At 36.5% G+C, this 13,168-nt stretch overlaps 1 protein-coding gene across 4 annotated transcripts in view; it reads right to left on the bottom strand.

Annotated features, from left to right (window-relative positions):
* The window catches only part of LOC106129151 (multidrug resistance-associated protein 1), a 55,229-nt gene that overhangs the window by 28,777 nt on the left and 13,284 nt on the right, over positions 1-13,168 (bottom strand). For 2 of the 4 annotated variants that reach the window (XM_060947867.1, XM_060947865.1), the window contains exons 6-9: positions 12,744-12,998; positions 7,724-7,964; positions 4,165-4,302; positions 222-371 (exon numbers count right to left, since the gene is read on the bottom strand). In XM_060947867.1, coding sequence (XP_060803850.1) covers positions 222-371; positions 4,165-4,302; positions 7,724-7,964; positions 12,744-12,998 — 784 coding nt within the window. The remainder of the gene's footprint in view (positions 1-221; positions 372-4,164; positions 4,303-7,723; positions 7,965-12,743; positions 12,999-13,168) is intronic. The other 2 variants (XM_060947868.1, XM_060947866.1) reach the window with 1 other exon arrangement.

Below are 13,168 nucleotides of genomic sequence, written 5' to 3' on the forward strand. Positions count from 1 at the left end.
AACAAGATCGTAATTTCATTGAGTTTTCATTCGGTATTATTTCGCGTCGTCGAACATTACCCACGCGACTAATAAAAGTGGCACAACTGTACAACTCTTCAAAAAAAAAAACGTGCGCAGACCGCCATTTTGAGTCAACTTAAGTCCCGAGACGTGTTAGTATGTATTTGTGCCAGTGGAAGAGCCACATCCAAAGGTTTCATATTCAATGGCGTTTCTACCTCGATCACTGACACTATGATGAGGGGGAGGAGGCCTAGAGGCAGGTGTATAGTGTAAAACAGTGACATCGATACAAAAATGTTGGTGGCTGTCAGTTGGTTCTTTTCTGGGTCGATGACCACGAATGTGAGGAATGTAAGGAAGGTAACCTTGAAACAAAATAATGTTCATTAAATTGATATATTATGTAGTTGGAGATGCTGGTACACAGTAAATGTATACCAGAATCCAATGTAAGTATGTAAAGTATAAAATTATATTAGAAATATAAACTGTACGAAAAAGTTCACGTTATAAAAATAGTAGGTACCTATACTTATTTAATCAATAAAGTATAATATATTTAAATAAAGTTTTAAATTGTACGTGAAATAGAATTTGTATAAAATAAATACAATTTTAAAATTTATAACTGTTGAAATAGATAAAATTTTGAATTAAATTATAGAATGTTTATAAATTGCTAGTTTGCTATGCAATTAGAAAATTGTTTTTAAACTTTGTATAACATACCATAGATGGTAACAAGAATATGTTATGTATAAATAATATCATGGCAAGATAAAATAATTTCACCATGTTACGAAACGGTTGGTAACAAATGTACAACATTCTTACTCATAATATTAAGCTTTTTATTATTATTTGTTATCTTTGTCATTTTAAAATTTGTAAATAGAATAGTCTTATCTTATCTTTTATTTACTACTGATGTTATGTATACTTAAAAAAAATACAACAATACGCATTCGAATAATAATAACAAGTAAAATTCATACTAATATAAATTTCGTCCAAAATAAAAGTTATTAAATTCGTATAAAAATATAATTTAGTATATGTGACGTATATCGTAACATTATGTAATCATGTAAACACTCTTGCGCAGATAAAATTAAATGAATTTTAATCACCAATCTACTCATTCGGTTTATTGATGATAATTAAATTTGGACTGAAACTAAAAGCATGTGAAAGCTCAATAAGAATGTATGATCAATGTTATGATACTCATATTGGAACGACAAGGCGATGTCTCATACCAGCTCGCCCCAACACCTATTCAGCTAATCAGACTGTATACATAAATATTTATTCGAAATACAAAAACTTTCTGATTATAAAGCCTGTTTTTAATAAATAACATCATAGTATTGTACCTCGATGATATACACAATGAGGTAGGGGAGTATTACTAGAGGTGCCTTCATGGACAGCAAAAGTGCCATGGACACAAATACTGTTTGCGTGGTCAATCTGTTGTTTTGTGGGTCTGACACCACGAACGTTATGTAAGTTACGAATGTCACCTTGAAAAGAAAGTTAAATCTTATATACATACATATACAATCACGTCTATATCCCTTGCTGGGTAGACAGAAACGACAGTCTTGAAAACACTGATCCTGGTCCTTTTCTTTTTTTCTATTGGTGCCGGGTACCACACGGCACACAAGTTAAATCAATTTTATATATATGTATATATCGAGTTAAAAGAGCAATTTTATCGAACGTCAACAAGTAGTCATGTTATTATTTAAATATGTATTTATTAACAGTTTATTAATTATGATTTTTTAAATTCTCTATCACCCTTTATATGTGTATTTATGATGGAATTGATATTCAAATAGTGACAGGTTGCTAGCTCATCCGCATACATGACGAATGACAAGTTTATAAGCCAATCCCTTAGTCGTCTTTTACGTCATCCATGTGAAATATATGTGTAGAGGTTCTATTCTAAAGTGTCGGAAATCTAATTTTACAAATCTTTTTGGTTTGTTATATCATTTAGATTTATAGATAATAAGTTATAACAAGTAATACAAACTGATAGCCTCTATACATCAATCTCAATACTGACTGATAATGTCCTATCGTAAGATATTATACTTAATATGTAAGATTTATTGACTTCTCGAATTACACAAGCGGGTATGTGACGTGACTGATAAGCATTATATTTATATCGATAATCGTGACTCGATATTAAGTGGTAAAGACGGTGTTTTAGAATAGTATAGTCTTATTTTCAAAATTGGATACAAAGTGTCACTTATTGACGTCACATCACTTATACATACATCACACTCACGTCTATATCCCTTGCGGGGTAGACAGAGCCAACAGTCTTGAAAAAACTGATAGGTCACATTGAGCTATTTGGCTTAATGATAGAATCCTATTCTTTTTTTTATTGGTGCCGGGAACCACACGGCACCATGATATCTACTACCGCTTCCAAAGCGCATGTGTAGAAGAAGCGGCGAAAAAGAATATGCAATGCAATACGCAGAACTATTTTTATTTTATTTATATTTTAACACCTGTAATCGGTTGGACTCGAAACTTTAACGTTACAGGCGACTAAGGGTGAGACTTATAAACTTGGGATTCCTGTTTTATGCTATGAGCTAGCAACACGTCACTTTTAAAATTTCGATTCCATCATTTAGCTTTGAGCTAAACGTGGCCTATCGGTCCTTCAAAACTGCTGGCTCTGTCTACCCCGCATTGGATATAGACGTGATTACATGTATGAATGAATTCCTGATTCACGCTATATCATACCTACAACTGACAAATTAAAAACTTATAAGTCATAGGGAGAATTATTATAACTAAATGATTCTAACTACGTCTCCATTTTTAAGTTGTTCACATGTTTCATATTAATTCATTATTATTAACTCCTTATTGCAATTCTAGACCTAACCAATATCATAGAGGTGGCAAATTGAGAATTAATTCTTTTTAACGTCGGTTAAAAAGATTTGCAAGTCATAGTGAAAATTATTTACAATACGTTATCTTGGTCTGAGTCAAGCAGGCGGCCGACTAGAAAATTTGTCGTCATTGTACATAATCACGTCTTTATCCCTTACGGGGTAGATAGAGGCAACAGTCTTGAAATGACTGATAAGCCGCTTTCACATGTACGGCTTTATGATGGAATTGAGATTCAAATAGTGACAGGTTGCTAGCTCATTGCCATTTTAATGACTGACCAGCCGCCTACAACAACTGAACATATTTTGCTAGAATCGAGCATAAAGTTATTTATAACGAATTAGATATCAAAGATTACTGAGATATACTGGATGACAAGGCCTGAAAAAAAACTATTAATACATTTCAATATAACAAGTCAATCACCATTATCTATGGGAATTCAAATATACATACATATATAGTACTTATGTATATTATAGAATTTCTCAAGTGACTGTACAGTGAGCTACACGGAAAAGTACACCACATTCGATATTAAGGTATACTTTTCTATGCGGCCCACTGTACGTAAGATTCGCATATACCAATAAAACTTTATTAAGATAGGTTTTATTCAAAACTATCATTCTAATCATCTTTTACTTTATAACACAAATTCATATATTTCTATGTGTATTGATACATATCTTTGTCTCTCCAAAATCTGTCCATATTCCGTAATGTGGCACGCGAGACGCCGTTTTTATCGCGCGAAAAACAATCGTCCCATTTCACATATATACATACATCACGTCTATATCCCTTGCGGGGTAGATATAGCCAACATTCTTGAAAAGACTGACAAACCACGTTCGGCTGTTTGGCTTAATGATAGAATTGAGATTCAAATAGTGACAGGTTGCTAGTCCATCGCCTAAAGAAGAATCCCAAGTTTAAAAGCCTATCACTTAGTCGCCTTTTACCATATCCATGGGAACGGGATGGAGTGGTCCTATTCTTATTTTTAGCAGTGCCGGAAACCACACGGCACCAATAAGTACCGATTCACGTAATTAATATAATTAAAACTGAAACAGCGTTATTTAAACGCGCTATCAAAACGGCGTAGCGCGTGCCATGCTACACTTTCAGCTGTCCTTCTAATCAATATATGTATTAAGAAGTGTAATTTATCGTCGAGTGTACTAAAAATCACAGAAAACATACCAAGAACGGTGCGCACGACCATATGAATGAAGTGGCGGAGTTCAGATAGGCAGTTTGTTTCAACACGTTCATTTCCTTGTTCCTTATTTTAAGTACTTGGTCTTCGAAACTCGGCTCCCAGGCGTACATTTTGAGTACCTGTAATATAAAAAAAAAATAAAGGTTAAGTTAACAAATGCAAAAGTACCTATGTAGTATCGTGGCAAGCGGAAAGACATAGTCACTGTCTATCTTACCAGAAAAGAGGTGTTATTTTTAATGTATGATCGTGCCTCTCCTATATACCTATCTTTCTCAGAGGGGTAGGCTGTTCTAGTTCAAGTCTGTTACGTTTTCACGGCTAAACTGATTTTGATGAAATTTAGTATAAATTATAGTTTATTATTCCAGGTCAAAAGGTATTCTGATGGAAGTGAAACCTCGACAAAGAGCTTCTTCATTATCTAGTGAAATTATTTTATTTTTTTAAATATATGATACACAACGGTAACACAGCGGAAACCAGTGAATGAATAAAAAAATAAAAACAATATCATTCATTCAGTTACATGACGTACGCAACAAAGTGCGAATTAAATTCCCGCGTCACCGAAGCAGCAAGAAATATCTAGTTCATCTTAAAATTGTCCTTTATGTATTATTTACACAACTATGTAAATTGGCATTAACAATGGCCAACACTTTTGTGTACGCAAACAAAATCTATTTGAATTGAGTGCTGTAATGCTAACAGTAAATATTTATTAAGTACAATTACATTAATCAAGAATTTTCAAACATTAAAATGTGTTTGTGTACCTATATTCTTTTACAGGCTTATAAACTTGGGATTTATCTTTTAGGCGATGGGCTAGCAACCTGTCACTATTTGAATCTCATTTCTATCTTAAAGCCAAATAGCTGAACGTGGCCTATCAGTCTTTTCAAGACTGATAGGCTCTGTCTACCACGCAAGGGATATAGACGTGATTATATGTATGTATGTATGTATTATTATATGTGATGCAATAACTTTATCAATTGTAACAACTATCAAAAGTATCAAATTCGTATCACAACGGCCTTGTCCAATGAGTATTTTTGGGTTATTCCCACTTTTTGGGTCATTGGTTCACTATCACATCTGCCGTGTGATATTGTTATCGGCCTGTCAATAAGATAACGCGACACCCTATCTAGATACAAACATCCATTTATTCACGTCTATATAACTTGTGGGGAAGACAGAGCCAACAGTCTTAAAAAGACCAATAGGCCACGTTCAGCTGTTTGGCTTAATGATAGAATTGAGATTCAAATAGTGACAGGTTGGTAGCCTGTCGCCTGCAAAAAGAATCCCAAGTTTATAAAGCCTATTATCTTTTATTAGCCTATATCCTTAATCGCCTTTTACAACATCCATGAGAAAGAGATGGAGTGGTCTTATTATTATTCCTATTGGTGCAGGGAACCACACGGCACCCCTATCTATGTAGATGACATCTGTCAAGATAATGTTTTGCTGGAAGCGTACGTACGCGTGTACTATAGTACACAGCGTTCTTTAGTGCATTCTGTAACAATAGATGATACGCAAAGAGCGAGAGAACATGTGCACCCGAGCGAAATGAAAAATAAAATACAAAAAAAACAACAAAATAAACATTAAACAAATTTAAGTATCTGAACATACCTACATCCATTTTATCACGTCTATATCCCTTGCGGGGTGGACAGAGCTAACAGTATTGATAAGATTGACAGCCCACGTTCAGCTGTATGGCTTAATGATGGGATTGAGATTCAAATAGTGACAGGTTGCTAGCCCATCGCCTACAACAGGCACTAGAGTTTATAAGCCCTTCTAAGGGAAGGGCTAACGTCGCCATTTACGTCACAAATTGAAAATATCTATACTAATATTATTATACTGAAGAGTTTGTTTGAACGCGCTAATCTCAGGAACTACTGGTTCGAATTGAAAAATTGTTATTTGTGTTAAATAGATCATTTATCGAGGAAGGCTTTAGGCTATATAACATCACGCTGCAACTATAAGGAGCGAAGAAATAATGGAATATGTGAAAAAAAAAACGGGGAAAACTATTCATCCTTGGGGGCTTCAATGATGCCCAAAATACCTGTTCCACGCGGAAGAAGTCGCGGACACAGCTAGTAATACTAATAAAAGCGCTAAGACAAAGCCGCATGAAAATATCCAGTCTCCTTCAATTATTCAACAACAAAGAACGATACAATATTCACGTAATTATATTTTCGTTGGGCTCAGCAGATATTATATCAGTGTGTGATAACAGATAAGAGTTTTATTGCTCGGCGGCAGTGCAAATATCGGAGTTTAGTCCTTTAGTTTAAAGAGACGGCTTCTGTATTATACAATTTTACCATGAGAGTACTGGGTTAATATGACACGTGTGCACTGTTTTACCGACTGCATTCGATGACGGCTAGCGCCATCTATTGGCGCAATGCAGTTACTTCTTCTTACCCTTGGGAAATTGTGTATTTTTTTTAACTTGTGTAACTGTTACTCGCTAGTTAAATATTTGATCTTTATAGAGCGGGAATTTAGTGGAATTTTCAGTTTCACGCGAGCGAACCAAATAACAGAGATTCAAAGGTTACGATTACGCATAAAAATCTATCTTACAAAAATATACTAATAAGTATGTATATCTTATATTTAAATTTCTCGCGGCACAATGTTCGTTCCCGTTCTCCTCCGTAACGGCTTGACCGATTCTCATGAAATTTTGTGAGCATATTGAGTAGGTCTGAGAATCGGCCAACATCTATTTTACATACCACTTAGTGATAAGGGTTGTCCACCCTAAACATATTTTTTTAAGTAGAAATTACCTTAACATTATTTATATGGCAAAACAACGTTTGCCGGGACAGCTTGTTCTGTATATATTTTTTTGCAATTTCTCACCTCTCAGATAGATGATCAGATATCCATATATGACCCCACGGTCATACGGAAAATTCTACAAGCAGACATACATATAGTCACGTCAGAGCTAACAGCTAATGTAGGCATGTATGCATGAGAATCGGATCCCACTTTAAACACAGAGAAGCCATACAATTTAGTGGGGACATGACAGTGTTACTAGTGATTACTAAGGTCTCGGATCATCTAACTCGCTAAGCCGACATTTGATCGATCTTTCGAGACATGCGTGGGAAGTCAATCAGCTGATATGCCCTTATCATTTCAAGGCTATGAATGAGTGTTACCAACCAAATCTTTTATTAACTTATTGACGTACCTATGCCGTGTGGGGCACCAAAATGAAAAAAGAATACGACCGCTCCATCTCTTTCCTGTGGATGTCGTAAAAGCCTATAAACTTGGGATTTACACTAGGGTTCTACTTTTAGGCCATGGCATAGCAACCTGTCACTACTTGAATCTCAATTCTATCATAAAGCCAAACACCTGAACGTGGCCTATCAGTCCCATTAAAGGCTCTGTTTACCCCGCAAGGGATATAAACGTGACTATATGAATGAATAATAAAATTATCGGCATAAAATAACACATTGGCATTACCTTAATCCCGTTGAGCACTTCGTTCATCAGCTTCACACGTTCATCTTTATATTTCATCTGTTTGATCTGCAAAGTCTTCACCCTGTTGGCTATCAGCCCGTTCACCGGTATCAGGATGATCATCACCGCCAGCCCGGCGAGGACTGACGGCCCCAGGATGCCCCACAGGAAGTACAGCGCCAGCGCGATTTGGAGGGGAGCCGACCATATCATGTTCAGATACGCGGTCAGGTCGAGGAATCTGAGAGGAAAAAAGAGAGCAGTTTTATAGTGCGTCAGTTGTTGAAGAAAATGCTGCAGTGCAGTTTGTTACCGCTTCTTCTGCACTGACGCCTTGGAAGCGGCAGTAAACTTGGTTTTTAAGTAATTTATTTGACGTCAACCAATGTTGTTAAACCATACGTTTTGACAATTATTAAGCGATATATAGTAGGTATCCTATAGTAATGAATAAAAATTTTGAATTTTTTGAATTTGAATTGTATCTAAGGAAAATATTCGAAAATATTTATTCTGTTTGGCGTGTGGTTCCCGGCACCAATAAAAAAAAGAATAGGACCACCCGATCTCGTTCCCATGGATGTCGTAAAAGGCGACTAAGGGATAGGCTTATAAACTTGGGATTCTTCTTTTAGGCGATGATGGGCTAGCAACCTGTCACTATTTGAATCTCAATTCCATCATAAAGCCAAACAACTGAACGTGGCCTATCAGTCTTTTCAAGACTGTTGACTCTGTCTACCCCGCAAGGGATATAGACGTGATTATATGCATGTATATATGTATATTAATTCTAAATTGTAAACTTAGTTAGTGACGGCCTCTGTGGCGCAGCGGTAGTGCGCTTGTCTGTGACACCGGAGGTCCCGGGTTCGAATCCCGGCCAGGGCACGATGAGAAACGAACTTTTTCTGATTGGCTTAGGTCATGGATGGTTATCTATATAAGCATTTATTACAAAATTAAGTATCGTTCAGTTGGTAGGTACCCTACAAATATTTAATGGAACCCTATCAATACATCAGTACATATTTATTTTACAGCCCGATGACACACATCGATTATCTGATCTTGAAAATTGGTCAATTTCACATTTGCCACGCGATTGCACAACGGTATGTAATTTCTAATCTATACTAATATTATAAAGCTGAAGAGTTTGTTCGTTTGTTTGTTTGAACGCGCTAATCTCAGGAGCTACTGGTTCGAATTAAAGAATTCCTTTTTTATTGAATAGAACAATTATCGAGGAAAGCTTTAGGCTATATAACATCACGCTGCAACTATAAGGAGCAAAGAAATAATGGAAAATGTGAAAAAACGGGGAAAATTATTCATCCTTGAGGGCTTCAATGATGCCCATAATAATTATTCCACGCGGACGAAGTCGCGGGTACAACTAGTTTTAAATAAGGGCAATGAGTGAGGTTTTCAGGGCATGAAATTTTTATTATGTTATCAATATTGCGCAACGACACGAAATAAAAATGCTTTGGACAAATTTACTAATGTTTTGAAATATAGTTATATTATCTCTACATAGTATAAAACAAAGTCGCTTTCTCTCTCCTTCTGTCCCTTTGTATGCTTAAATCTTTAAAACTACGCACCGGATTTTGATGCGGTTTTTTTCAATAGATAGATTGATTCAAGAGGAAGGTTTATATGTATAACTAGCTTCCCCCCGCGACTCCGTCCGCGCGGATGTCGGTCTTCGCGTGGATGGTTTATTTCTCCATTTTGAGTAACTCTGACAATGACATGTTATAAATGTCTTTTGGGCCCAATTACGGCTAGGCCTATAATAATTAGGGAGATCTCTCTATTGAGCTACTGCTGTTGAGTTCGCGTTCTGTAGTAAGTAGTCCGGTCAATTTAGACCAAAAAATAAGAATGAAGCTACATTAATTCCCATCAAGCTGAAAATGAGTCTTGTTTAAAACGCAATCAAAAGCATTATTTCAAAATTCCTTATGATTCCGGTTTAAGGAAAAAAATTACCCAAGGTCAAAGGTAAAAAAAATGGGTTTTTCACGATTTTCTTCAAAACGGTAAGTTTTCTCGGAAAATTACCTCAGACATAGATTGTAGATCATAAAGTTATGTATAAAAAGGAATCAATAATTTTTTTCAATAAAGCTACCGTTTCTGAGATATAACTATGCAAAAAGTTGCAAGCGTCATAATAAGCACGTCTCGTATATACTCTGTGTAGCAGTAATATAAGTAAAAATATTGTTCTGTCGGTAATTTTAACTTGAATTCAAAATATAAAATATACATAAGTATTATGAAATCCAGTCCCTTCATTTATACTGTAGTGAAACCTTGAGACAACATCTGTCTTTATGTTTAATTGTGAACGTGGCTCGGGTCGTATACCTGCTTTATCTCAGAATGCTCAACACATGAAATACCGTTAGTCTTTAATAATAGTAGTCCTTGCAGGGATACCGTTGACGGCTGTGGACACCACGGCCTCTCATGCCCTAGGAGTGCCGGCCGTTTAAGGCACCATCCATGTTCCAGCCGTTCTAGAACCAAACGGTCTGGCTCGGGATGATGCCAAGAGACCGGATGGTATGACTTTGGTACCCTGGAGATTGGGGCGGCCTTTGGTGTGGAATGCTACTTGCGCCGTCTCATCTTCAGGTTACTAAATCTAAGGCCGGTTCTGCTTCAAATGAGACAAAAACCTCAAAAGGCGCAAATATGTAGGTATCGGTAATACCTATACTTTTGAACGTTTTGGGGTAGAAACTCTGGGACCGGGGGGGCCTATCTGCCCATCAGCTTTTCCGACAATTGTCGATAAAGCTGATTGAGGTATCTCTTGACCGGCGGGCTGGAAATTATCTGGCTCAGAGAATTAGCATTGCCATTCAAATTGGCAATGCTGCCAGCCTTTTGGGCACACTCCCGCATGTTGATACTATGCAGGGATTGTACAACTTATACATTAAATTTTAGTTTGTAGTCATATTTTTTCTTTCTTTTTATAAGTAGTTTTAGTTTTAATTTGATTTAATTGTAATCATCTCTATTATTGTCCTAAGATGATTTTCTTCACTTAGGGTTAAAAGTAAGTCTTGAGTGCCACTGCGTAGTGAAAACACGTGTTTATTCTAACCTATTTCAGACTTTTGCAAGTTTAATAATAAAAATGTTTAGAAAAACGTGCTAATAGTACACTACCTCAGAGGTGGCGTGGAAACGTGTGCATATTATGACGCTTGCAACTTTTTGCATCGTTATATCTCAAAAACGGTAGCTTTATTGAAAAAAAAAATATTGATTCCTTTTTTATAGATAACTTTATGATCTACAATTTATGTCTGAGGTAATTTTCCGATTTGAAAATCTTACCGTTTTGAAGAATATCGCGAAACACCCATTTTTTACCTATGACCTTGGGTAATTTTTTTTCCATAAACCGGAATCATGGGGAATTTTGAAATAATGCTTTTGATTGTTTTAAACAATTATACTCATTTTCAGCTTGATGGGAATTAATGTAGCTTCGAATGTCTAGATTGACCGGACTAAAGTATTTTTTTCATAGTAATTAGTAGCGGCCCGCGCGTGCCGAAAACGGTTCAAGCTAAATCCGACTTTCAGTGCTTTAAGTTACGGCGCTGAATCCACTGCGGGTAATGCAACGTGTGTTCGCGGTTCTACAGAACAACGTCTATGGATGAACTGAAAAATTAAGATTTTTTTTCTTCATATTTTTTCAGGATAAAAAGTATCCTATTTTATGCCCAGGATAATAAGGTATAATTATACTAAGTTTCATCAAAATCGAACCGTTAGTTTTCACGTGATGCCTGAACATACAGACAGACAGACAAAAATTTTTTTAATCACATATTTGTGTTTGGTATCTATCCAGTAACACCCCCTGTTATTTATTTTTTCAATATTTTCAATGTACAGAATTGACCCTTCTACAGATTTATTATATGTATAGATAATATCCATTAAATAGTGGAGAAATACTGTTATTTTTTAGGTTTCTAATGTGATGTCGTTAATTACCATATTTTTTCCGCTTACATTGCAAACGCAGGCTGAACGAATGTGCTAATACAATAAAAAAAGTATTAGCACATTTGTACACAGCGCACAAAATATGACATTATGAAATTATCACATGTTTACAAAAACTTTATTATACATACATACATATGATCACGTCTATATCCCTTGCGGAACATATCTAACTAGAAAAATTGGACCCCGGGATTCGAACCCGTGACCTCCCTTGTCACAGGTAGCTGTAACAATCAATCAATCAAATACATATTTAATATTCTCTGAAATCTTAAGCAGTAAGTACATTACATAGTTAAGATTACGAGAGACTGGTGTCTGAACTAAGCAGATGTATCTCAGAAAATACCAGCCTCCCCCCATTTGTGGCCAACATAACTCATGAGCATGAAGACCTAGACGAACTATATCTTGATCAAATTAAGGACGTCCTGGTAAAGGGTCAGGTCAAAAGTACCCGAAACCGCCGAGCTTGCATGAAGAGTTATGAATGTGGATGAAGCTAAGGAAGTATGCAGAGATCGTGGCAAGTGGAAAGAGGTAGTCTCTGTAGTTTGTTCCGCCGCTTCTTCTACACATGCGCTTTGGAAGCGGTAGTAGTTATAATTAGATTTAAGTTATGTGACGTCAATAAGTGATACCTTGTATCCAATTTTGAAAATGAATCTATTCTATTCTATTCTGCCTACCCCTCCGGGAAAGAGGCGTGATTTTATGTATGTACTAGAGGCCGCCCGCGACTTCGTCCGCATGGAAACCCTATCAATCCCGCGGGAACTCCGGGATAAAAAGTAGCCTATGTGTTATTCTGGGTCTTCAGCTACCTACATACCAAATTTCATGGTAATCGGTTCAGTAGTTTTTGCGTGAAAGAGTAACAAACATCCATACATCCATACAAACTTTCGCCTTTATAATAGTAGTAGGATGTATGTATGTAACTCATGGTATCCTAATGTCAACTAACCTATGAGCGTCCACGGACATTAAATTGACGATCTCCCCTACTGTGGACTCCTTCCTCGCGGCGTTGGACATCCTCAGGGACTTCCTGTAGATGGCGCTGGTGAGGGCCGTCCGTATCCTCATACCCACGAGATACATCCTCGTGAAATAGTGGGCCAGCAGCAGCGTCTGTACAGAAGCGCAGGCCAGTAGACCAACAGCGTACAGATAGCCTTTCCATAGTTCCTCTTTGCTCTCAACGAAACCTATGAGGAGTCTGAAACAAAATTTATGGGATCAAATTCAAATTCAATTCAAATTCAAAATATTGTGAAGTTGACCTTGTTGAAGAAAATGCTGCAGTGCAGTTTGTTACCTCTTCTTCTGCACTGACGCCTTGGAAGCGGCAGTAAACTTAGTTTTTAAGTAATTTATTTGACGTCAACC

This window comes from Amyelois transitella, chromosome 14, assembly GCF_032362555.1.
Source record: "Amyelois transitella isolate CPQ chromosome 14, ilAmyTran1.1, whole genome shotgun sequence".
Taxonomy (NCBI): Eukaryota; Metazoa; Arthropoda; class Insecta; order Lepidoptera; family Pyralidae; genus Amyelois; species Amyelois transitella.